At 57.9% G+C, this 22,673-nt stretch overlaps 3 protein-coding genes across 8 annotated transcripts; 1 reads left to right on the top strand and 2 right to left on the bottom strand.

The window, feature by feature from the left end:
• The first annotated feature begins 5,604 nt into the window (after positions 1–5,604).
• On the top strand, positions 5,605–11,351 carry B4GALT3 (beta-1,4-galactosyltransferase 3). Of its 5 annotated transcripts, none has more exons than XM_041723005.1 (8): positions 5,605–5,718; positions 6,485–6,628; positions 6,970–7,244; positions 7,928–8,163; positions 8,733–8,923; positions 9,046–9,168; positions 10,335–10,439; positions 10,570–11,351. In XM_041723005.1, exons 3-8 carry the CDS (start codon positions 6,983–6,985, stop codon positions 10,841–10,843), a joined length of 1,191 nt encoding a protein of 396 aa, XP_041578939.1. In that variant the 5' UTR covers positions 5,605–5,718; positions 6,485–6,628; positions 6,970–6,982; the 3' UTR covers positions 10,844–11,351. The 5 variants fall into 5 exon arrangements, with proteins under 5 accessions (XP_041578939.1, XP_041578942.1, XP_041578941.1 ...); XM_041723008.1 differs by having other exon boundaries at positions 6,947–7,244; XM_041723007.1 differs by having other exon boundaries at positions 5,625–5,718; positions 6,554–6,628.
• Positions 11,352–11,475: 124 nt separating this feature from the next.
• Positions 11,476–15,458, bottom strand: PPOX (protoporphyrinogen oxidase). 2 transcript variants are annotated; one of them, XM_041723002.1, is made up of 12 exons: positions 15,024–15,458; positions 14,766–14,900; positions 14,497–14,612; positions 14,242–14,374; positions 13,829–13,973; positions 13,540–13,730; positions 12,670–12,730; positions 12,388–12,506; positions 12,197–12,307; positions 11,948–12,097; positions 11,780–11,822; positions 11,476–11,693 (listed from the first exon to the last, which is right to left on the bottom strand). In XM_041723002.1, exons 1-12 carry the CDS (start codon positions 15,108–15,110, stop codon positions 11,551–11,553), a joined length of 1,434 nt encoding a protein of 477 aa, XP_041578936.1. In that variant the 5' UTR covers positions 15,111–15,458; the 3' UTR covers positions 11,476–11,550. The 2 variants fall into 2 exon arrangements, with proteins under 2 accessions (XP_041578936.1, XP_041578937.1); XM_041723003.1 differs by lacking the exon at positions 15,024–15,458 and having other exon boundaries at positions 14,497–14,628.
• A 578-nt stretch (positions 15,459–16,036) lies between these two features.
• Positions 16,037–22,467, bottom strand: USP21 (ubiquitin specific peptidase 21). The gene is made up of 13 exons (XM_041773170.1): positions 22,286–22,467; positions 20,901–21,521; positions 20,051–20,110; positions 19,757–19,877; positions 19,435–19,546; positions 19,087–19,242; positions 18,318–18,382; positions 17,944–18,047; positions 17,635–17,721; positions 17,273–17,351; positions 16,940–17,047; positions 16,739–16,853; positions 16,037–16,406 (listed from the first exon to the last, which is right to left on the bottom strand). The coding sequence occupies exons 2-13, from the start codon at positions 21,498–21,500 to the stop codon at positions 16,316–16,318; spliced, it is 1,698 nt and encodes a 565-aa protein (XP_041629104.1). The 5' UTR covers positions 21,501–21,521; positions 22,286–22,467; the 3' UTR covers positions 16,037–16,315.
• Between the last annotated feature and the right edge of the window lie 206 nt (positions 22,468–22,673).

Here is a 22,673-nt window from a genome sequence, read left to right as displayed (position 1 = left end):
AGTTTCCCATGGAGGATTGACTATTTATTGCATTTGTTTGTTCAATAAATAAAGCCTTTGAGTTATACACTGGAATCAAATCACGCTCTCACAATGTAGAGAAAGGACACAGATTTTTGGAGTCAAACCGAATCTAAGCTTTGCTATTTACATGTAATGATGTGATCTTAAATTACTTGGTTGTTGGGATCCCTGGGTGGCGCAGCGGTTTGGCGCCTGCCTTTGGCCCAGGGCACAATCTTGGGGAGCCGGGATCGAATTCCGCGTTGGGCTGGTGCATGGAGCCTGCCTCTCCCTCTGCCTGTGTCTCTGCCTCTCTCACTCTCCCTCTCTCTCTGTGACTATCATAAATAAATAAAAATTATAAAAAAAAAATTACTTGGTTGTTGTGAGCCTCAGTTTCTTTATCTGTAAAACAGGCATTTTAAAATTTTTTTTTAAGATTTTATTTATTTATTCATGAGGGACACAGAGAGAGAGAGGCAGAGACACAGGCAGAGGGAGAAGCAGGCTCCAGGTAGGGAGCCACCCTGATGTGGGACTCAATCCTGGGACTCCAGGATCACACCCTGGGCCAAAGGCAGGAGCTAAACCGCTGAGCCACCCAGGGATTCTCCCCTCCCCTTTTAAAATATTTTATTTATTTATTCATGAGAGACACAGAGAGAAAGAAAGAGAGAGAGAGGCAGAGACATGGGCAGAGGGAGAAGCAGGCCCCATGCAGGGAGCCTGATGCAAGGAATTGATCCTGGGACTCCAAGATCACACCCTGGGCCTAAGGCAGATGCTCAACCACTGAGCCACCTAGACGTCCCATGTAAAATGGGTATTACTACTACCTGACTTATGGAGAGGTTGTCAGAATTTAAGTAAGTGCTTGACCCCGTGTGCGGCTTCTAAGTGTCAGTACATGCAGCTTCTCTTCCCCTTAAATCTCTTCCTTGCCGGTCCCCCTTTACCATCCTTCATTAGCATGAGAAAGTAATTATACGAGGGAACTGTCTGGGTCAGATCTAAGATGAGCTATTTTGCAGAAGTTGTGCTAAGAGTTCTGGGTTACGTTCAAGGTATGATAAAAGGGAAGACGTGGTCCCCATCCTCAGAGTTCACAGTCTGGTGGCTGAGACAGTAAGGTGAGACCAGAATGCCAGACCAGTGTGACAGATGCGTGGTAGATGAGGGGCACCTGGCACGGAATACAGGGTCACAGAAATATTCTTGGAGGAAGTGTCTGCTTCCTTTTCTAGAAATAGACTGTAAGACTGCAAGGCCCCCCGAGGAGAGTAGGATGGTGATGGAGGAAGAGAGAATTTCTGCTTGCTGGGTCAGCTCCAGGGCTCTTCTCTGTTATGCAAAACTGAAGAGAAGTAAAGTGAATAGACTTGAAGCTGGAGGATAATACTGTAAGAAGCCAAGCAGGGTGGATGGAGAAGCTTCCATCTCAATGGACAATGCTGAATGGGAGAGAGGATTTTAAAGACTGGGCTGGGGATCCCTGGGTGGTGCAGTGGTTTGGCGCTTGCCTTTGGCCCAGGGCGCGATCCTGGAGACCCAGGATCGAATCCCACATCAGCTCCCAGTGCATGGAGCCTGTTTCTCCTTCTGCCTCTCTCTCTGTCTCTCTGTGACTATCATAAATAAAAGTTAAAAAAAAAATTTAAAAAAAAAATAAAGACTGGGCTGTGCATTAAATGTGCTCCTGCTCCATTTTCTCTCCCTCCCTGGGCCTCGGCCTCTGATGTTTCCTTGAGAAACTAATTAGAGATTTAAATTACTCTTTTTTTTTTTTTAAGGTTTTATTTATTTATTTGACAAAGAGAGAGAGCGAGAGCACAGTAGGGGGAGCATCAAACAGAGGGAGAGAGAGAAGCAGGCTCCCTGCTCAGCAGGGCCCAAGGCTGAGCCACCCGGTTGTCCCCAGATTTGATAAGTGTTGGGACCTCCTGGGGGGCTCAGTGGCTGAGCTTCGGCCTTTGGCTCAGGTTGTGACCCCAGGGTCCTGGGATCGAGTCCCACATCGGGCTCCCTGCATGGAGCCTGCTTCTCCCTCTGCCTGTGTCTCTGTCTCTCTCTGTGTCTCTCATGAATAAATACACAAAATCTTAAAAAAAAAAAAAAAGAAAGAAAGAAGATGAAAGTCAGTTTTACAAGAACTGAACACCATGGAGGAGCACAGTTCCTCTGGGAGAACCACATTTCCATTCTCTCTCTCTCTCTCTTTAAAGATATATTTATGAGGGAGAGGAGACAGTGGAGAGAGAGGCAGAGGGAGGGGAAGAGAATTTCAACCAGACTCCCTGCTGAGTGCAGAGCCCAATGTAGGGGTCAGTCCCACCACCCCGAGATCATGACCTGAACCAAAACTCAGAGTCGGATGCTCAACCAACTGAGTACCCTAGGCGCCCTTCCATTTTCTTTCCTGCATAGAAATCGGGGAGTCCTCTGATTCCTTGAGTAGCACAGTCATTCAATCACCAGGTCCTGTTGGCCGTGTAAAGTCCCCAAAGATAACCTCTTTCCTCTTAGTCCCACTGAAATTGCCTTATTTTGCATGAACTTCATCTCATTCCTGGATTTCTGAAGTGCCTGCCTAAATGGTGTCCCTGCTTGCAGTTTTGACCACTCCAGTCAATGCTCTGTGTTCCCATCAGAATGAACTTCTTTCTTTTTTTTTCTAAAGATTTTTATTTATTTATTCATGACAGACACAGAGAGACAGAGAGGCAGAGGGAGAAGCAGGCTTCATGCAGGGAACCTGATGTGGGACTCGATCCGGGTCTCCAGGATCCTGTCCTGGGCAGAAGGCAGGCGCTAAACCACTGAGCCACCCAGGGATCCCCCAGAGTGAACTTCTGACGGAAGAATTCTCTGTTTACAGCACTTTACCACCTTCCTCTTGCCCCCAGGATAAAATCCACTCCTTTTATGTAGCTTAGGAAGTCTTTCACTACCTGGCACCTGCTCACCACTCCCATCTCCTATCTCACTATGCCCTTCACCCAATTGGCTAGCTCTACTGATCCCCCCCCCCCTTTTTTTTTTAAGATTTTATTTACTCATGAGAGACATAAACAGCAGGAGAGACATAGGCAGAGGGAGATACAGGAAGCCTGATGCAGCATCCTGGGATTACAGTCTGAGCCAAAGGGAGGTGCTCAACCACTGAGCCACCCAGGTGCCCCTTTACTGATCCATTTTTAATTTCCCAAACTCCCTCCTTCTCATTTTTAGGCTTTTGCACTTATGGTTTCCTGTGTCCAAAATAGTAGTCACCTATTAAAGTACAATGTTCAGAAAAAGGGGAAATTACGACTCTCCCACTGCTGAAGAGATGATTATTCAAACACTTATTCAAATGGTAAGGAAGGGCAGCGGTTTAGCACTGCCTTCAGCCAGAGCCTGATCCTGGAGACCCAGGATCGAGTCCCGCGTCGGGCTCCCTGCATGGAGCCGGCTTCTCCCTCTGCCTGTGTCTCTGACTCACTCTCTCTCTCTCTCTCTCTGTGTTTCTCATAAATAAATAAAATCTTTAAAAAAAAATGGTAAGGAAGCTTTTTTTTTTTTTTTAGGACTACTGTAATACATGTGAAGACCATCCCAACTGGAGAGAGGCTGGGCTCGACTCTGAATCCAGCTAGGACGAGGGGACATTTGCAGCCAGGGGAGGAATGAGGGGGTCGGTGGAGGGAAAGTTAATCAGGGATGAGGAGATTCTGGCCAACTGGACTTGCCAAGCTCCTGGCTGAAAGTGGCTAGTCGTCCAAGGAAGAGGCTTATTCGAAAAGAAGCCTCTGAAGAGGCTGTCTAAAGTTTGGCCAAGAACAGGGTTTTTGTCGATACCCAAGTAAAAATGGACACATGTTACAGAGTTTATTTAACTCACATGGGAAGTGGCAGATGTGTGTTCTAAAGAAAAGATTCACAGCTGCCGTCAGTTTCAAAGGGGAAAAAAACACTTTATTGATATTATAAAAATCTAATAGAAGAAAAGGAAAATCTGAGCAGAGGTGAGGGCAATTGCAAGCAGTAAAGGAAAATAAGAGTTACCTCGAACTGGGTACTTGGAAGATCCAACCTCTAGCCAGGGCGGGGTGTGGGGAGTCCCGTGGAGGGACCAGGCAGGCGGCAACTGAGAGGCCTGGGCAGTGTCCTCCCCTCAGGTGGGACTTCCAGCTGACTGTCCCCCTTAGGGCAGAATTTACAGGGCAAATGATGGAATCTGAAGTTAAACATTCGTTGGCCTACGTGCAGTTTGGAGCGAGCTGCGTTTCCGTGTTAAACTGTCCTTACAGTCGAGGGGTGTGGGCCAGGTGTGTTTGCCTTCCCTCCCAGATTCCTTTCCAGGGGAGTCGGAGGGGAAGCGAGGCAACATTCTAGCTCTTGGCATCCAGACCAGAGGGGCCAGTTTTGACCTGGTGGCCAGCTAATGTCAACTACCCAGGCTCCTGAGGTCACTTATGCAACACGAAGTCTCACGAGCGGTCCGGGCCTGCCTGCCGAGCAGGTGAGGTGGTGGGTTACACGGGACACATTTTAGAAAGCTCCGTCCTTTCAACACCATGTGATACCTAGTTTAAAAGAAATCTGGAGAATAGACACATTTACTGCTCTGGAATACAGAAATGAATATGAAAATGGAGGCAAAAACTGTTCTTTTTTGGGGGGTACAATGTAAGGAGTTGGGGGTTCATTGACCCTCAATCTACACAGAATGTGCACGTGGATAAGTTGTAAGAGAGATCCCACGGAAACACAAACTCCTAAGGCGGAAGGATGAGCCAGAGACGTGCCAGCAGGTTCCCCACTAACCCTGGTTTCTGGGAAGAAGTCTTTCCCGAGTCTCCATGTGTGAGCGAGTTGCAGGTTCTGGGCAATCGTATTTATGGCACGATACTGTTTATCCCCCTCCCCCTCCCTTGGACGTAGACGCTGTGAGTTATTCTAAGTTTTCCGGGTGTGACACCTGCGTTTAAGGAATGCACCGCGCTATCAGGGTGGGGAAGCCCTGAGACAAACGTAACTGCGGACTGAGGAAGCGCCCGTTTTACTCTCGTATCTGGAAAAACGCAGTTTTACGTTAAAGCAGCCAATAAATGAATGAATGAGTGAATGAATGAATGAATGAATGAATGAATGAATGAATGAATAAATAAATAAATAAATAAATAAATAAAGCAGTCGCCGCTCTTCCCTCCTCACTCGACGTGTCCTTGTCTTACTAACTAACCGTTTCTATTTCAAGGCCTGCGGGACACAGATACAAAAGCGCGGGACACGGATACAAAAGCGCGACCCGAGCAGTCGCAACAATGTATCCTGAGCGAGATACAGTCCTGATCCCCAGGGGCACTAAGTTGCGGGCGCCCCACGGACACTCCAGGAAGGGGTTGGGCCGCGGTGACAGGTCTGGGGGCGCGCCAGAAACTGTCGCCCCAGCCTCGGGGTCAGGCTCGGCCCTGAAGAGAGTCCCGGGGTGAGCCGCCGTCTTACCAGGCCGGGGCGGGGGCGGGGGGGACGCGGCATCAGGTCTGGGTGGCACGGGAGCGGAGAGCCCTCCCCCCCATCTCCCCGTGCCCCGCCCCCGGCGGGCCCGCCCCGTGACGCGAAGCCCCGCCCCGTGACGCGAGGCCCCGCCCAGCGGCGCCCGCTTCCAAGATGGCGGTGGCGATGTCTGCCAGGCTGTTGGGGTGGCGGTGACGCCGGGCAGCCGGAGAGCAGGTACGGGGCTGGGGGATGATGGGGCGAGAGGCCCGGGAGAAGGGTCCGGGCGGCCGGGAGGATGAGAAGTTTCGGGTAGCGGCTGGGCGCTGGCGTGAGCGGGAAGCGGGTCCCAGATGGAAATACGGGCAGAGGCCGGTGGGCTCACATCGCACATGCAAGAGGTTGGGGTGGGAGGTTGGGGCGCTCCGAGGGGACCGGGCCGTGACCCCCGCGGAGCGCTGGCCACGCCCCTTCGGTGAGCCGACCCAGGTCCCCGCCGCCCCCCCCCGCCCCGGGGCCCTGGCCGCAAGCCCCCGCCTGCCCCCGCTCGCACTCCGCCCGGTGGGCAGGGCAGAGGGCACCCCCGCCCCCCGCCGCGCTCGGGCTGTTGGCCTGCCGCTCCCAGGCGGTCTCGCTCCCTGCACCTGCGGAGCTGGCTCCCCGGCACGTGAAGAACGGGAAGGAACCTGTTTGCTACCCCGCCCTGGGCCCTCCTGAGGCCGCCCCGCAATCCTGTGGTGACGGACTCACCCCTTGGCGACTGTCTCCATTAGCAGCCCTGTCCCCACTCCCGGACAGGTTGTCCTGTCGGGCTGGGGCCAGGTGAAGTACACGTGCACCTGGCACTGTAGGGCAGCTGGCAGAGAGGACCCAGCATCTCCGGGCCCTCCCCGTTTCTCTCCAGCCACTTGGCCTTACTTCCCCTGCTGGGAAGCCGGTTTCCCCCTCATCTTGACCTCTGCCCCTCTGCGTGCATGGTTATCCTAGACCACTTCTGTTCCAGCTGGTCCCAGGATCGCTGTTGGAGCGCTGGATGGCCTTTCTCTGTCCTCTGTGACATTTCCAATTTTAGATAATGCCTCACATCTCTGCGCCGCCGGGACCCCCTGAAGCCCCCATGATCCCGAAGAAGATAGCTTGAACCTAGGTGAGTCCATCCCCCTCTGAAATTGGGAGGGAGGTTCTCCAGAGACTCCTTTGCCAAAGACCTGAATGATGTAAGCATCCTTGGGGGTGGGGACTGAGAGTAGTTGGCATGAGTGGTTTGGGGAGGCGGTGGAGGAAAGTGAAACTTAGGCTGGAAATGGCAGGTGGTCGGGCCGCTGGTGGTTACATTCTGTCTCCACACCTGTGTGCTCCCTTCTGTGACTTTCTTCTTTGCTTCTTTTCCTCTTAACTCTTGGCACCACCTTGGTTCTTACTGATGGTCTCTCTGCTGGCTTGCTCTTCGCCTGACGGCTCCCAGAACTCTCCTCTCTCCCTCCTCAGACCTCAGCCCAGGATGTTGCGGAGGCTGCTGGAGCGGCCCTGCACACTGGCCCTGCTGGTGGGCTCCCAGCTGGCTGTCATGATGTACCTGTCACTGGGGGGCTTCCGGAGCCTCAGTGCCCTATTTGGCCGAGAGCAGGGGCCGACATTTGACTATTCTCATCCCCATGATGTCTACAGTAACCTCAGTCACCTACCGGGGGCCCCTGTTGCCCCAGGGGGCCCTCCAGCTCCTCAAGGCCTGCCCTACTGTCCAGAACGATCTCCTCTTTTAGGTGAGTGCAGAAAGGAGGAAGTAAAGGGAAAGCCAAGGCGTGGTGTGTGGGCTAGGGCACCAGGAGTGGACTTAGAACCTGGGGTTGATGTAACTGGTTTCAACTTTTCGTTGCCTGTCCAATCCACGTGCTTCTTGCCTTGGGCTGGGGATTGCTTCCTTTGTACGTGAGCCTTGGTTTAGGTGGTTAGTTGGAAATCCTTCTGTTTTCTCCATCTTCTTCTTCTTCTTCAGATTGTTTTTATGTATGTATTCGAGAGAGAGCGCGTATGTGCGCATGCTGTGTGAGCACAAGCAGGGGGAAGGGCAGAGGCTGAGGGAGAAGCAGGCTCCCCACTGAGCAGGGAGCCACTCAGGGCTCTGTCCTGGGGCCCTGGGATCATGACTTGAGCTGAAGGCAGATGCTTACCTGACTGTGCCACCCAGGCGCCCCTGTTTTCTCCATCTTCTAACCTAGTGAGGCAGGACAGAGTTATGGAACCCTAAAGTAAAGTAGACTGGCTAAAGAGGCTGCGCCTTTCAGACTTTGCAAAGCTGTCCCAATGATGGGAAACTCAAGGTGTGAGATTTCGGAGTAAGCCCTTCGGGGAGCAGACTGCCGGGGCCGCTCATGTTCCCAGGCCCTAGAGATCCTCCTTTCTCATTGTCCCTCTAATCCCTGACCTTGTCATTCCCTCCCAACAGTGGGTCCCGTGTCCGTGTCCTTTAGCCCAGTGCCGTCGCTGGCAGAGATTGTAGAGAGGAATCCCCGTGTGGAACCGGGGGGCCGGTACCGTCCCGCAGGGTGTGAACCCCGCTCCCGAACAGCCATCATTGTGCCCCACCGTGCCCGTGAGCACCACCTGCGCCTGCTGCTCTACCACTTGCACCCCTTCCTGCAGCGCCAGCAGCTTGCTTATGGCATCTATGTCATCCACCAGGTACCCCCAACCCTACTCCACTCTTTCTTGTAAGGAAGCCTCAAGTAAATGCCGCTCCGCTCTCACATAGTGGGTCCCTGGAATAATTTTAAGAGGGTCAGGCTGGCACTGCTCTCCCAGCTTGTTAGCCCCATAATGCTCCTTACTCTGTTTAGGGCACTCTGACTGTCCTGTACCTTCCATGATTTTTCCTTTGGTTGAATTTGGAAATGTACAAATTTGGAATTGGACAGATTTGGACAAAATCAGTCCTGCCATTTGTCCCATATGTGACTTTGAACAAGATTTTTCACCCCCTATAATGGGGCAAAAGGTGAAAACTAATAGACACCTGTCTTCCATGGCTGTTGGTTGTCGGGATTCAATGCTGAACAGCAGCCTGTAGGTAATCAGGCACATTCTGATGCTCAAAAACAATGACTTGAATGACAAATGAAAGTGTGTTCACTCTCCCTGCCTCATTCCCCCCTTCTCAAAATAGGATTCCTCTCCTATTTTGCTCTTCTGCCCCCACCCCCTTCTCCATGCTACCTACAGACGTGGTCTGATTCTTCTCCATTACCTCCCAGGCTGGAAATGGAACATTTAACAGGGCTAAGCTGCTAAACGTTGGTGTGCGGGAGGCCCTGCGTGATGAGGAGTGGGACTGCCTGTTTTTGCACGACGTGGACCTCCTGCCTGAGAACGATCACAATCTGTACGTGTGTGACCCCCGAGGACCCCGGCATGTTGCTGTTGCCATGAACAAGTTTGGATACAGGTAGAGGGCACGAGTGGGTGCTGGGAAGTAGGGAAATTCACCATCCATTGGAAGGAGAGCCAAGGGGATCGTGGGGTAGGAATGCCTCCCCAAAACACTTGTGGAACCCTTTCTTTCCCTAGCCTCCCGTACCCCCAGTACTTTGGAGGAGTCTCGGCGCTCACCCCTGACCAGTACCTGAAGATGAACGGCTTCCCCAACGAATACTGGGGCTGGGGTGGTGAGGATGATGACATTGCTACCAGGTCAGACTTCCTGCCACCACGCCCCACCCCCACGCCGGCCTGGATCCCCTTCTCCAAGGCCATCCCTGGCTCTAGCCCTTTAGCACCACCCATCTTTAGCTCCCTGCCCCTGCACTGCGCCAGTTCCTCTCCCTTTGCTCTTTCCTCTCCCTTTGCTCTTTCCGTCTACCGGGGTCAGGCTTTGCACGCGGCTCCCCATCCTGTCACCCTCTAGTCTCCTAGGTCTGGTGAGTTATGTTTCTGGGAGAGAGGAGATCAATAGGCTGTAGTACCACGGGATTCCAGAGCTGGAAAGGGGCCTAGAGATGCTTCAGTCCTGCCTTCTGCTAACGTTGCATCCAGACCACTTCCTATGGGGCTGGGGAGGAGGGGCTCTGCTCCGAATCACCCAGAATCATGGTTAGGTTTGAAGTCTGTGCCGCTGGCACGATGCCGGCTCATTTTTAGCATGTGAAACATCTTGACCTTTCACCTCAGCTGACCCCATTTCCTATCTATGGTGTGAATATTCGGGCTTGCTCCGCTGGACCCATTGCCTCCCCTCCCCCTCGTGCCCTCTGGGATGACCTCTGAATTCTTGTCCTCTGTATGTGTGTAAAGGACCCAGCGATTTCTAAATGTATGTGTTGTTTCAGTACTTTCCCAGGCCATCTCCAGTTCTTGCTTGTGTGTCAGAGGTGGCCTTGGTTTCTTTCCAGGTCCTGGTCACTTGGTCTCATTCTTTTCCTAACCCTGGGGGCAGGTGGGGGGTATGGGGTGAGGGAGCCGAGGCAGCCCAGCCACTGTTCTAGGTAGGAATTGCTGAGCTTGGGTCTGCAACTCCCCGTCTTGTCCTGTCCTTTTGACCCAAATGCCAGGGCAGTTCCTGGGAGCTACTTAAAAAACAAAGATGGGAGGTGCAAACCTACCTCTGCCAGCTGTTGAAGGGCCCCAGGGCACCCAGCACAGCCCCTGAGAATTTGGATGCGTGCAGACCTATAGCCTCTTGTGCCAGTTACCTTTTCTCTGTTTGACTTTCTCTCGAGTATGTGGCACTCTGTTGGCCCGACTAGTACTAGTTGTTGTGTTCAGAAACATGTAATGGCTTCCCTGCTGGCTTGCTGTTCATCCGTCAGCAGCTTTCCTTCCCTGAGAACCTTCCAAGGCACCCTCACTTCTCCCTGCAGGGTACGTCTGGCTGGAATGAAGATCTCTCGGCCCCCCACATCAGTGGGGCACTACAAGATGGTGAAGCATCGAGGAGATAAGGGCAATGAGGAAAACCCTCACAGGTAGGGAGGCCTGCCTGGGAATTGCTACTGGCTCCCCAGGGTTCTGCATTCTAGCCAGGAAACTCCTTAAGCTCCTTAGGTTCCTGGCTCTTTCTTTCTGGGCCTTAGTTCTGCAACCTCTGACCCTCAGATTTGACCTCCTGGTCCGTACCCAGAATTCCTGGACACAAGATGGGATGAACTCACTGACATACCGACTGCTGGCTCGAGAGCTGGGCCCTCTCTATACCAACATCACAGCAGACATTGGAACTGACCCTCGGGGCCCCCGGACTCCCTCTGGTCCCCGTTACCCACCTGGTTCCTCCCAGGCCTTCCGTCAAGAGATGCTGCAGCGCCGGCCCCCGGCCAGGCCTGGCCCTCTGCCTACTGCCAACCACACAGCCCCCCACGGTTCACACTGACTCCTTCCTGCCCACCTCAATCATGAAACTGAATCAGAGGGGTTGTGTCCTCCCCACCCTCAGCTCCTCACTGGTCTTAGAGGGATGTGGGGGAACTGAACTCCAGGGCTACGCTGTTGGCAGGGGCCTCCCCTCAGTGCTGGACTGGAGCTGGGCTCCTTCGGACCTGGGGGGTCCCTCTTTCTAGGGTCACCTGCCAGGGCTTATGACTGTGAATCCCTGATGTCATGATTTTATGTGATGACTCCTGAAAGTCCCTGGCCCCTGGGGTAAGAGCAGGGCTGGACCCCAAGTCCTTTCCTTTTCCATGGAGAGAAGAGTGATCTGGCTTTTCCTGGGATCTCTGTGAATATTTATTCTATTTATGGTTCCGAGGAAGTAAGTTTGGTGAAGGAACCCCCTCCCTGGGTACTCTCTGCCAGTGCTGGACTAGCTTCCTCTTCTGGACCTGCCTCAGGGGGCTGGGATTTTGATATATTTTCTAATAAAGGACTTTGTCTTGCCTCTGCTCCTGCTTGCTGCATTCCCGGCACCTGTGCCTGCCTTCGTGGCCGGCTCCTCCATCCCCTACCTCCTCCCCACCACCAGCCCCGCCACCTATGCCTGGAGGTGACCGAGCCACCAGATCCAGCCAAGTTCCAGCAACTTTTATTTTTGTGGGTGAAGAGGTGCTGCCAGCACGGCCAGGAGGAGGTGGGAGCTGGGGATCAGCTGTTAGATTCTGAGCCCAGGACCCGAGCCGCCGCCCGCCGTCCACTCTCTATACAGTCATTGACAGCAACGCCCTCATAGGAGGCTCCGGCCAGAGTCAAGGGCAACCTCTGAGAAGCCAGGAACTGGGTGGCTGCCTCTGCAAGGAAAAGATGAAGGGACTGTTACAGCTGGGGGGGTCTGGCTTCCTTGCCCCCCCTCGGCACAGCCGCCTCCCAGACTCACCCAGTTTTTGCCAGTGGCCTAGTGTATACTGGGGTATGCAGTTCTGGGGAGAGAAGAGGGGATACACGGACATTTTTGTTGGTGATGGATGGCCAAGCCCGAGTAGACGACAACCAACCTACCAGGCCCTGCCTTCAGCGGGAGCTGAGGGGTGCTTACTCAACTCACTTTGTGTAGGTGGACCAAGCAGTGACTTGGTGGCTCCTTTAGTCCTAACTGGGTGGCAGCTGCTTGCTGTGCCTGCTGCTGGAACAGCTCCCGAGATAAGAGACCACCCCTGGCTTCCAGCGTCTGTAACCAGGACCCTCCCAGCATCACCTGGGGAGAGAATATGGCACTGACCAGCCTGGCCTGACCTGCACTGAGCACAGACGAGCCCTCTGCAAACCCCCACTGAGCAAAGCTGCTGCTTCTCACAGTCACTCGGAGGCCAGGGGGGCTCCCATCCTGCTCAGGAAAAGCAACTGAGTCATACACGATTCCCAGGACACCTGGGTCTTCTGAGGATGGCACCAAATGTCCAAATCCCTGGAGAAAGGAAGAGACCGGGTGAGGAAGGAAGGACTGTGGGTGGGCCCGAGGGGCTCGTTCCTCCATGCCACGCCTACCTGCACAGGCAGACGAGCTCCTCGGTACTGGAGGTTTACCACCGCCACCGACACGGCAGTGATGGCACTCAGGGCATGAGCCAGAGGCGCAGCCTGGGCAGGGAGCAGCTTGCTGAGCACTGGGGGAGAGCAGCCAGGGGCCTGCTCAGGAGGCATTTCCGGCAGATTCCCCAGGCCTCCCACAGGGATGACCAGTTCAGGGGCACAGCACGGTCCTGCGGGCCCAGGAAGCAACCCTGTGCCTCACTCTGGCTGGAGAAGGGGAGGGGGCTACCCCAGTACCTGAAGCTGGAACAGCACTAATCACGTGGTCTGCCTCCAGGCTGCCGTCCCCCAGAGATACCTGCCAGGATGCAAACATTTGAGAGACAGAGAGATAATGGGAATTTTGCCTCAGATTCCCAAGGCCCAAACTGGCAGGAGAGACTGGGCGCTGCCCCAGGATGAAGAGACCGACCTGCAGTGGGCACAGAGCCCACCCCCTCTATTACTGAGGCAGCGGGCTGGACAGAAGCCAGTGTGGCCGCTCTGAGCTGTTCAGTGGAGCTGGGCTGTCCCTTCCCCTAACGAAGCCACTTGTAAACACCACTTCTATCCAGAGTTGGACCAAACAGGCCCTGGAGGACCATCTACAAACGAGGCCTAAGACCCTAGGGTAGCCCATGTTTAAACTGCATCTAAGGCAGGGAAACAACAATAACTAGTCCTGCCAACCCTGGCCTGTTTAAAACATTCAGGCAAAGAGGGAGACTTTTTTTTTTAATTTTTATTTATTTATGATAGTCACACACACAGAGAGAGAGAGAGGCAGAGACATAGGCAGAGGGAGAAGCAGGCTCCATGCACCGGGAGCCCGACCTGGGATTCGATCCCAGGTCTCCAGGATCACGCCCTGGGCCAAAGGCAGGCGCCAAACCGCTGCGCCACCCAGGGATCCCCATTTCTTTTTTTTTTTTTTAAAGATTTTATTTATTCATGAGACAGACACAGGCAGAGGGAAAAACAGGCTTAATGCAGGAAGCCTGACGTGGGACTTGATTCCGGGTCTCCAGGATCACACCTGGACTGAAGGCGGCGCTAAACCACTTGAGCCACCTGGGCTGCCCAAAGAGGGAGACTTAACATGCATGACACACCAGGGGGCTCTCCTACCTTCCAGCGGCCTCCAGGGAGGAGGCTGAGCCCACAGACAGGCTGGCCTCTGAGAACACTGACCCCTCTACTAGTCAGGTAGGTGTTAAGGGCCTGGGGCAACGTCTCCAGCCCTCCACGGAGTGACCACTGACTCCAGCGCTCAGCTCGGGCCTGGCGAATGAGCGCTGAGTCCGGTCGAGGGCTGTGCCCTGAAGAGGCGGCGGCAAAGAAGAATCATTAGATCGGCAGCCTGGGCCTCCCGGCAGGCCCTTAGTATCTTCTCACCCTGAACCAAGCCCCCACTCACCGGCCCCCAGCAGCAGCCCCAGCAAAACGGAACGATGGCTTTGCTCAGCTTGGAAGAGACTGGGAAAGCAGGACCTGACGCTGAGCTCCCGGCTGTTGCCTGCAAACACGCCTCGGCAGAGACTGTCCATGGCCAGAGACGCCACCTTGAGGGGGAGACTGGGATTGAGAGGCCAAGGAAGAGGGTGCACAGACTACCTTCCACTGCCCCTGCGGGGTCCGGAGGGGGTGTGGGGCAGGTGGGGTGGGGTGCAGTCCCACTGTAACAAGAAGGCAGCCATTCACTCCCAGGGCTGGGCTGTGGTGACTACGGGTGCGTAGAGAGGAGCCCCCAGGTGGAAGGTTTGAGTACGGGGCTCTCTGCCGCTGGTTAGGAGGGAGAGCAGGGACTTGGGGGCCTCTGGGCCGTGTTACCTCAGGTCCAAGGCGGCGCTGGGCAAAACTGTGCACGGTCTCATCAGGGTCTTTGCCTCGGGGCATGGTCAACTCCCTCAGCCCGGCCCAAAACAGAGGTTTGGAGAAGGGAGGTGAAGGGCGGAAGAGCCCCCTGCATCGGGGAAGGCACAGTCATTTCCAACCATCTGGCTCCTCTCGCACAGACTGGGCGACGGGGGAATGGAAGGGGGGGAGGACGTGGGCAGGGCAGAAAGACGGGCGGTAGGGACCTACCTGAGGCCAGAGGGCAGGGCATGCAGGGCGCCACCCACGTACAGGAATCTGTTCTGGGCAGCTGGGTGGTCTCCCCGGACAGGCAACACTTCTGAGTCCAAGCCAAGCTCAGAGACCTGCTCTCCATACGTCCTCGGGAAGAGGAGAAACTAAGGAAGGGCCTGGCCCACAGCACCGCCGCCCCGCGTGACCTCCAGGGAGGACCCCGGCAAGCCCCCCCCCCCCCCCCCCCCCCGGCATCCCTCCGAGGCACCCCGCCGGCCTCTCACCAGGAGCAGGGTCCGAGCTCCCGGGGCTCCCGCTGGCCGAATTCCTCGAGGTCCAAGTTCAAAGACAGCACCGCCGGGGCCTCGGACCGAGCGGATCCAGCCTCCCAGGCGCTCGCTGCCCTCCACCAGGACCACCTGGGGACGGGAGGGGCACACGCCGCACGGCTACGGCTGCGGCTGCGGCAGAGGCTCTGCAGGGGACGAGGCCCCGCTCCCTCTGGGCCGCAGCGGGGGAGAGGACCGCGACGGGGCGCTCACCTTGGGGGCGCAGGGGGCCCGGCTCAGGTGGTAACCGGCGGCCAAGCCGCTGATGCCGCCGCCCAGCACGACCACGGTCCGGCCCATCGCGAAGCCTGGGGGCGGCGGCGATGGCCAGGCTGCCCCGGGGTCCCGGCGCCGCAGCAGCCCCCGCAGGCTCCGCGCTCCACTCCCCGGCGCTCGCTGCTGCGGGGGACCCGGCGGGGCACTGAGGTCCCCGCCCAGGGCCCGCGGCGCACCCGCGGAGGCCCGAGGGAAGGGAGGGAGGGTGGGTCTCGGGGCGCCGCGGCCGCTGGATAAGGGCCCCGCCCGCGCTATCTGCCGGCGCAGGGCTCGGGGCGCCGCGGCCCCGCCCCCGCCTCTGACCCGGACCCCGACCCCGACCCCCGCGCCGCGAGGCCGCCGCTCCACCCGCCCCTCTGCGCCCGGACGCGCCGGCGCTCCCCGCTCTCCCGCCTCCGGATTGGTGGCCGCGGGAGGCCCGGATCACGCCCGCCAATGAGGGCGCGGAGCTGGCGGAGGCCCCTCCCCCGGCCCCGGCCCCGCCCCCGCGGAGGGAGCGGCGCTTAACCGCTGGGGCGCCGGCGGGCGCGTCGGGCGGGGCGAGGGCGGGAGCGCGTGGCGGCCCTGGGGGAGGCCCCGCGAGCGCTGGGGCAGGGAGAGCAGGTGGGGACCCTGGGGCCGCTCCGTGGGGAGGCGGCGCCGTAAACAGCGCCTTGATGTTAGCAACGGCCCGGGCCTGCGGGAGCCGGGAGCCGGGGCCGCCCGGCAACGCGCCCCGTGCTTGTCAACAGGGGTCCGCGGTGCCTCGCCCCCCCGGGGCCGCCCCCCCGGGCAGCAGTGGCGCGTCGGGCCGCCTCCGGCCTCCGGGCCGCCCCCGCACCCCCCGCCCCGCCCTCCGCTGCCCGCGAGCGTCCGCCCGGCCCGGGAGCGCCCCCATCCGGCCAGAGAGGGAGCTGGGCCCCAGGAGGACCTGTGCAGCCGCCCGGCACAAATAGAAATAAGAGCATCACTTTTTTCTTAATAAATTTATTCACAAAAAGTGAGATTGCGGAGGGCCTGGGGGCTGTACACGGGCGGGGCCCGGGGAGCTCTGTACATGGGGCTGGGAGACCGGGGAGCCTCCGGGTGGAGGGGTGCTTCTTAATAAAAAAAATAATGGGAGCTACAACCACCACCTCCCCCCTCCCCGATTAAAAAGACACAAAAATAGACGTCTCTGAGGTAAATGGGGAGCCTGGGGCTTCGGGGTGTTGAAAGGGCTTCACAGGTGCCGGGGCTGAGAGGGCTGGTCACAGGCACCGGGGTGGCTCCTGCATCAGTTGGTAGAACAGCACGTAGCCCTCGCTGGACGCCACCTGGTTTTCACTGACAGGGGACACGCTGGGAAGAAGGGGGCGGCGGGCTGTGATGACCCCGGCTACTCCCTCCTGCCCAAGGCTACTCCCTCCTGCCCAAGGCTACTCCCTCCTCCCCAAGGCTACTCCCTCTTCCCCAAGGCTACTCCCTCCTTCCCAAGGCTACTTCCTCCTGTCCACAGCTACTCCCTCCTGTCCACCACTACTCCCTCCTCCCCAAGGCTGCTCCCTCCTGCCCATGGCTACTCCCTCCTCCCCATGAACCCAAGCTCCCGCCTTAGGAAGAGCACTCCTCTCCCTGGGGCTGCGGGGGATGCGGGAGCAGAACGGGCAGGAACCCGAGGAGGCTGTGCTCACCGAGAGTCGTTGTAGACATGCCAACCAGTCTGGCACCTGCACAGGGCTGTGTAGTGGCCGTAGTGGACACTGCCCGAGTGGTTGCAGAGGGCGTACAGCTGGTACACGGGGCTTCCTGCGGCGTTGGAGTGGATGGAACCCCACCATCATGGCCGTGGCCCCCACTCCCCAGCTTGCCAGGACCTCCCCTTCCACACTCACCGGCTTTGTCACTGGCAAAATCCCCCAGGCTCAGTCGCTGCAGCGGGAAGTCTACACCTACCGAACTTTTCTTGATGGAGCCTCGGGAGGCGGAAAAGCGATTAAGATCTAAGCCCTAGTTAAGGAGCATCTGGAGGGCAGAGGGCCTCTGAAGGGGCTGAGGTCTTGGATGCCGTCCCCTCCCCTCTCGGAAGGCACCCGGGGGCACAGTGGGGTGAGGTGGAGCGGCAGACTTTTCCTAAGGGAAATTCAATTCCCAAATGTCCAGCCTCTGCAGACCAGGCACATGCCAGGGGAACGGATGGGAGAAATAAGATTTGAAGGTTAGGATACGAAGCACGAGGATTCGGGGGAATCTTTGTACGGTCAACTTTTTGGTACTTCGCGTTTTCTGCCGACACCGGTCACACACCTGAGTAAACGGCAGATAACACCGTGTGAATGTGCCCCTCACGTCAATCGGCTTTTCTGACACCCCGACTCACAGTCACTATGCTCCCCATCACTCTGCATCCCCTGGGCCACTGCCCTTCGCCCGAGGATTATTAGGACATATCTGAGACTCCAACACACACCAAGACGTACGGATATCATGCCCCATACCAAGCACCATGCACCCCCTTTTACCCATATGGCACCCCCCCTCCCCTGGCAGGCCTCCCACCCTTACTGCATCCCTGTGAAACCGCACATACTGGAGCATTCTCGGACTCTAGCTCTTCTTCCTTGGTGAACAAGCTGAAACAATCCCGCAGAGACACCTTGCCCCCGGCAAATCCTTTCTGGGGGTGGGGGTAGGGGGGACGGGAATGAAAGGTCAGCATGTTCTGAATTTCCTTCTGCAACTCTTCTCAATCAGTCCAGGCTTCAGTTGTAGTCCAGAGACCCGCAGGGTTCCCTCCCGCAGGGGGTGAGGTGGGGGGGTGGGGGGGGGTGGGGGGGTGGGTAGGGATGGGTCGCAGAACCCGTGTCCCATCCACCCCAGGAATCCTCTGGAATCCCACCTTGGGGATGGGCAGGGACAGGTCACAAAAAACCTCGAAGGTCGTGGAGCGATACCCACAGGCCTGGCACTTGAGACAACTTTTCAACTGGCCCACAAACAGGTCTAGACAGAAGCGAAGAGGCGGGAGAAACAGTCACTGTGGGGAGCCCGAGATGCTTCCTTGGGTTCCCCTCTCTTCCCACGGCTCTGCCTGACACTTCCCTTCCTAACGCCCAAGCTCCTAACAAACCCCTAACAAAGCCCATCCACACTTCCATCGTCTGGCCTTGCCCCCACACCCCTCACAGTGTCAATTCTCCCAAGCCTGCAATGCCACCCCCCCCCCCCCCCCCCCCGCACTAATCATCCCGGATGGCTTTGTCCGCTCCGTACCCACAATCTTGCTGTCTTCTCGCTCCAGGTAACGCTTCCACATTAGGTTGGCTCTGTCGTCATCACTACCGCAGATCAAGGGAAGTGGGGAGCACCCATGAGAACACTGGGCACCCCCAACACCATGGCAATGACCCACACAGCCCTGCACCCCACCCATACCCCAGCTCCTTCTCTACATTTCAAAGAAGTGTCATAGGAGTAATGCTTTAGGGGCGCCTGGGTGGCTCAGCTGGTTAAGTGTCTGCCTTCTGCTCAGGTCATGATCCCAGGGTCCTGGGATTGAACCCCACATGGGGCTCCCTGCTTGGTGGGGAGCCTGCTTCTCCCTCTCCATCTGCCCTTCCCCTCTGCTTGTCCATGGACTTTCTCTCTCTCTCATCACTGTCTCTAAAATAAGTGAATAAAATCTTAACAACAACAAAAAAAGGAGTACTGCTTTAGAAGACTTTCTGGGGAAACCCAAGGCAAGAAGGAAAGGCAGGAACACAGGCAGGGAACAGCTGACTTGACCTGGCTTTAAACGCTGTATGTACCGGGCTGTAAATGAGCTCTCCTCCCCTCAGTCCGGGGCCACCCCTAGCACTAGCCTCTGCCGCCATCTGCACCCCTTGGCCTCCTTCCTCGGACTTCTGCACGGCTTCTCAAACCATTTTCTAGACTGGGTGTTTCCCTGGACCCTACAGCCTGTCTTGATGAGCTCAGCTCTATGAAGGACAGTGGCTGCTGAGAAACTACCGGGAACACAAGGGAGAGAAAGTGACTTTACCTCAACTCAGGTTCTTCTAGCAGAGCTCCTCCACGACGGGGCTGGGCGGGAGCTGGACTGCTGGCCAGGATTGGCGGAGCCCGGCGGCCCCGCCGGTTGATTTCGAGGTGCAGCCGCTCCATGAGGAGCTTCAGGAACTCTTGGGCATCCTGCTGGCTACAGCCAGAAACAGAGTGTGGGCAACTGGCAGCCCCCCCCCCCGTCCACAGACAGTATCTCCTGTCCAGACATCGGTCCCCACTTCCTGGATCAAGCACATCTGAAGGCTCAGAACAATGGTGCCAGGGCCTCTGCTTGGTCCAACCCCCAGATGTGGCCACAGAATGTCATACCCTCTAGCTCTCCCACCTGTATCCAGAGAAGGAGGGAACATATTTCTGGAAGACAGCTCGGAATCGAGTAGGATTCACAGCTTCACAGGAGTCAGGGTGCCACAGGGCACCAATCACATCTGCAAAGGCTGTTGGGGTGGGTGTGGGGAAAGAGGGGTTAATGACTGGAAGAGGCAAGCCACAGGAGGCTCAGAGGGCAGAAGACAACCTCTAGGGAAGCAGGCACCAGCAAAAAGATACAACTCCCAGACTCAAGGGTCGGGGCCGCCAGGGCTGGCAGATGGACCCGGAGGTTGGGGAGAGGACTGGAAAGGTGGGAGCAGGAGTGGCTGCTGCACCTTCAGTGAGCTCTTGGGCTCGACCCCCTCCAGGCACCTCTTGCCGGAAGTCCCTTCGCAGACAGAAGTCCCGAAGAGGCCGAGTGCTGCTCAAACACTGTAGCACTGCATTCAGGAAGCACTGGGGAGCAGGAGACACCACCGTTATTTCTGCAGACCAGGGACCGATCGGAAGCCTAGAAGAGCTTCAGTGCTCTCCTTTCCCATCTTCCCCACCTTCTAAAAGTGAGCGCCCTGCCCCCAGCACCATTTCACATTCCTTTTAGAAATGCCGGACAGGAGAATGGCTCTCACCGTGTTCCCCAGATTTCGGAGGCCAACGTGACCAGAGCCCAGAAGCAGTGTGTGATGAGCCTGGAAGGTCAGAGTAGAGTCAGCAGGTTCCCATGTATCCCACCTGGCACTTTAACCTTTCTACAGCATGCTGCCCACTGCTTCCCCATCCCCGTCCTTCACCCTCAAACTCCACCCTCCTTCCCTCACAGGGTACTGGGGGCTCCCTACCTCACTGGCCATGAGCAGTAAGCCCATCACAGCTGAGTGCACCACGGACTCGGCCATGGCTGTCCCGCCTGTTCCCCACTTACTCCTCTGCCCAGCTAGCCGGCGCTGCAGCTCCTGGGGCAGCTCCCCAAGCACTGGCATGGCTGCCCAGCTGCTCCCCACACCCACCTTGCTTCCCCCAAAGCCCCGTCCTGCCCCCGTGGCCCCTTCCTGAACCCTCTCCTGATGGCTCCAACTGCAATCAACCTAAGCTCACTTGGCTTGGGAAATGGGCAACCACACTAACTCAGATATTCTGAGCCTGCCCCTCGTCAGCTCCAGAGATTAATTAGGCCTAGGCAGCGTCCTAGGAGAGAAGGTGAAGCAAGGGAGAGTAAGGACCCTGGGGACCCAGAGAAGAATTCGCAATGGCTGGATTAAATCCCTGGGGACCGAAATGGCACACCATGCTAGGGAGTCACAGAAAACCCCGAAAAAGGTCTATGAGGCGCAGTGGTACTTAAGTGAGGGAGAGGAGAGTCCCAGCTGCTGTAATGAGGGATTGGGGAAAAGAGGGAAAAGAAAGCCACGTGATGGCAAGAAAGCTGGAGGCAGAGAGGAACACGGGCTTGGAAGGCCACGTGTGCTGGCGAGTCCTCACCATTTTGTCATCGGAGTAGAAAGACTCAGAGGGCCGGGCAGATATGACGTGGAAGGAGCCATGGGAAGTAGGGGGCTCCGTCCGTATACTGAGCAAGGTGGGGGGACCAGGAAAGCCCCCGAGGCGGCGGAGAGAGGCGCTCCGTCTCAGGGTGGGAGGCTCAGGCCTGAGCGCCAGGCGGCTCAGCGCGGCCCCTAGCTCTCCAGCACCACGATGCCCTCCCAAGGCAATCCCCATAGGACGCAAGTCCCCACTGCTCACAGACTTGGAACGAGCTAGGTTGGTCCTGGAAGGGAGAGGCAGAGCCACAGTTGGGGGTGGTGAGCCAGGCAGGGGAACTCCATGATCTGCCCGGAGGGGTCCTCGGGGACGAGGACCTGAGGTCCGTCCCCGTCCCAGCTCCAGTTTCTTGAGCCGTTCCTCGGGGGGACCTGGCCGGGGAGGCAGAGGTCTTAACATGGAGTTCGGCCCAGGGGCTGGGTTTCGGCGCTCCTTGCTTCGGGCCCTCGGGGCAAATGGTAGCTTGGATCCCACTCGTGGCTGGACATTAACAGGTGGCTCTCGGGTCCGGCCCAGGCGGTGCTCAGAGGCCTGGGGCATCGTGGACACCACAGGCTGGACCTGGGAGGAGAAGAGAGGGTCAGCGTGTGAACGTGGAGGCACCAACTAGCTTGCACCCGCACTGAGGGGAGGAAGCACATCTCTCTCAGTTAGTGTCCCGGGTGCCGGGCGTGGTGTTTCCGCAAGGCAGATACTTAGTATCCACCGAGTAAAGGACCGGGTGACAGCAGCCCGCGGCTCCGAGGCTTCCGGAACGCCCCTCCTGCAGGAGCAGCTGGGCTGGAAAGCCGAGGAGAGCCTCCATCTCGGCCTCTTCACCATCCAAGGCTCCCAAGGGCCCCGCACCCGGCTGCTCACGCGGGGGGTGCCCCGGGTCACTCAGAAGCTCGGGGCTAACACGGTGTGGACGTGGGGAGGTGCCGGGAAGGAGCACCCCGCCCTCCACCCCCCGCCCCTCCGGGCTGCAAACGAAGCCGCCCGACCCAGCGGCGTGCCGGGCCCTCCCCCACCAGCCCTGGGCGCCCACGAGGTGTCGGGGGGGGGGGCGGGGGGGACGAACTACTCCCCGACCCCGACCTCCGCACCTCTCCCACCGCCGCAGGCTTCAGCCGGGTCCGCCCCCCTCGAGGGCAGAAGGCCGAGGCCGCTGATTGGCTGCGGGGTCGGCGGCGTATCCCCTGCGGCCCGAGGATGCTGTCCCTCCAGGCCGGCTCCCCCGGCCCTGCGCGGCCCCCCGCGCCCCGCCGGTGCGGACGGCGTCCTCTGGGGTCCCGGGCCGTCTCCCCGCGCCCCCCCCGCCCCAGCCCCAGCGCCCCGGCCCGTACCTGTCCCCCGGTGAGGCGGCGGGGGAGCCCAGCTGGGGCCAAGCCCCAGCTCAGGGCCACCCCCTGCTCCCCCCGTGCAGCCCCCCCGAGGGCCGGGCTGCAGCCGTGGCCGCAGCCGATGCCCAGGTCTGTCCCGCCGCAGGGGCCGCCGCCATCTTTGTTGGTCCCGCCCGGCCACCGGCCGCCGGCTTCACCGCCTCTCACGGCGCCTGCGCGCCCACACTCGGCGGCCGCCCACCTGCCTCCTCTGCGCTTGCGTGAACCCACCCCCTTGGCTCCGCCGCCGCCGCCATGGAAACGCAGCCAACTCGGGGAGCGCCGGTTCCCAGGCCTGCCCTGAATTGTTTTTAAACCATCGCTCCTAAGCGAGTCCCTGAAGTGCAGGGTC

The sequence above is a fragment of the Vulpes lagopus genome, chromosome 11 (genome assembly GCF_018345385.1).
Source record: "Vulpes lagopus strain Blue_001 chromosome 11, ASM1834538v1, whole genome shotgun sequence".
Classification (NCBI taxonomy): Eukaryota; Metazoa; Chordata; class Mammalia; order Carnivora; family Canidae; genus Vulpes; species Vulpes lagopus.
The sequence above is the reverse complement of the archived record's forward strand: the minus strand, read 5'-3'. Positions and strand labels throughout refer to the sequence as shown.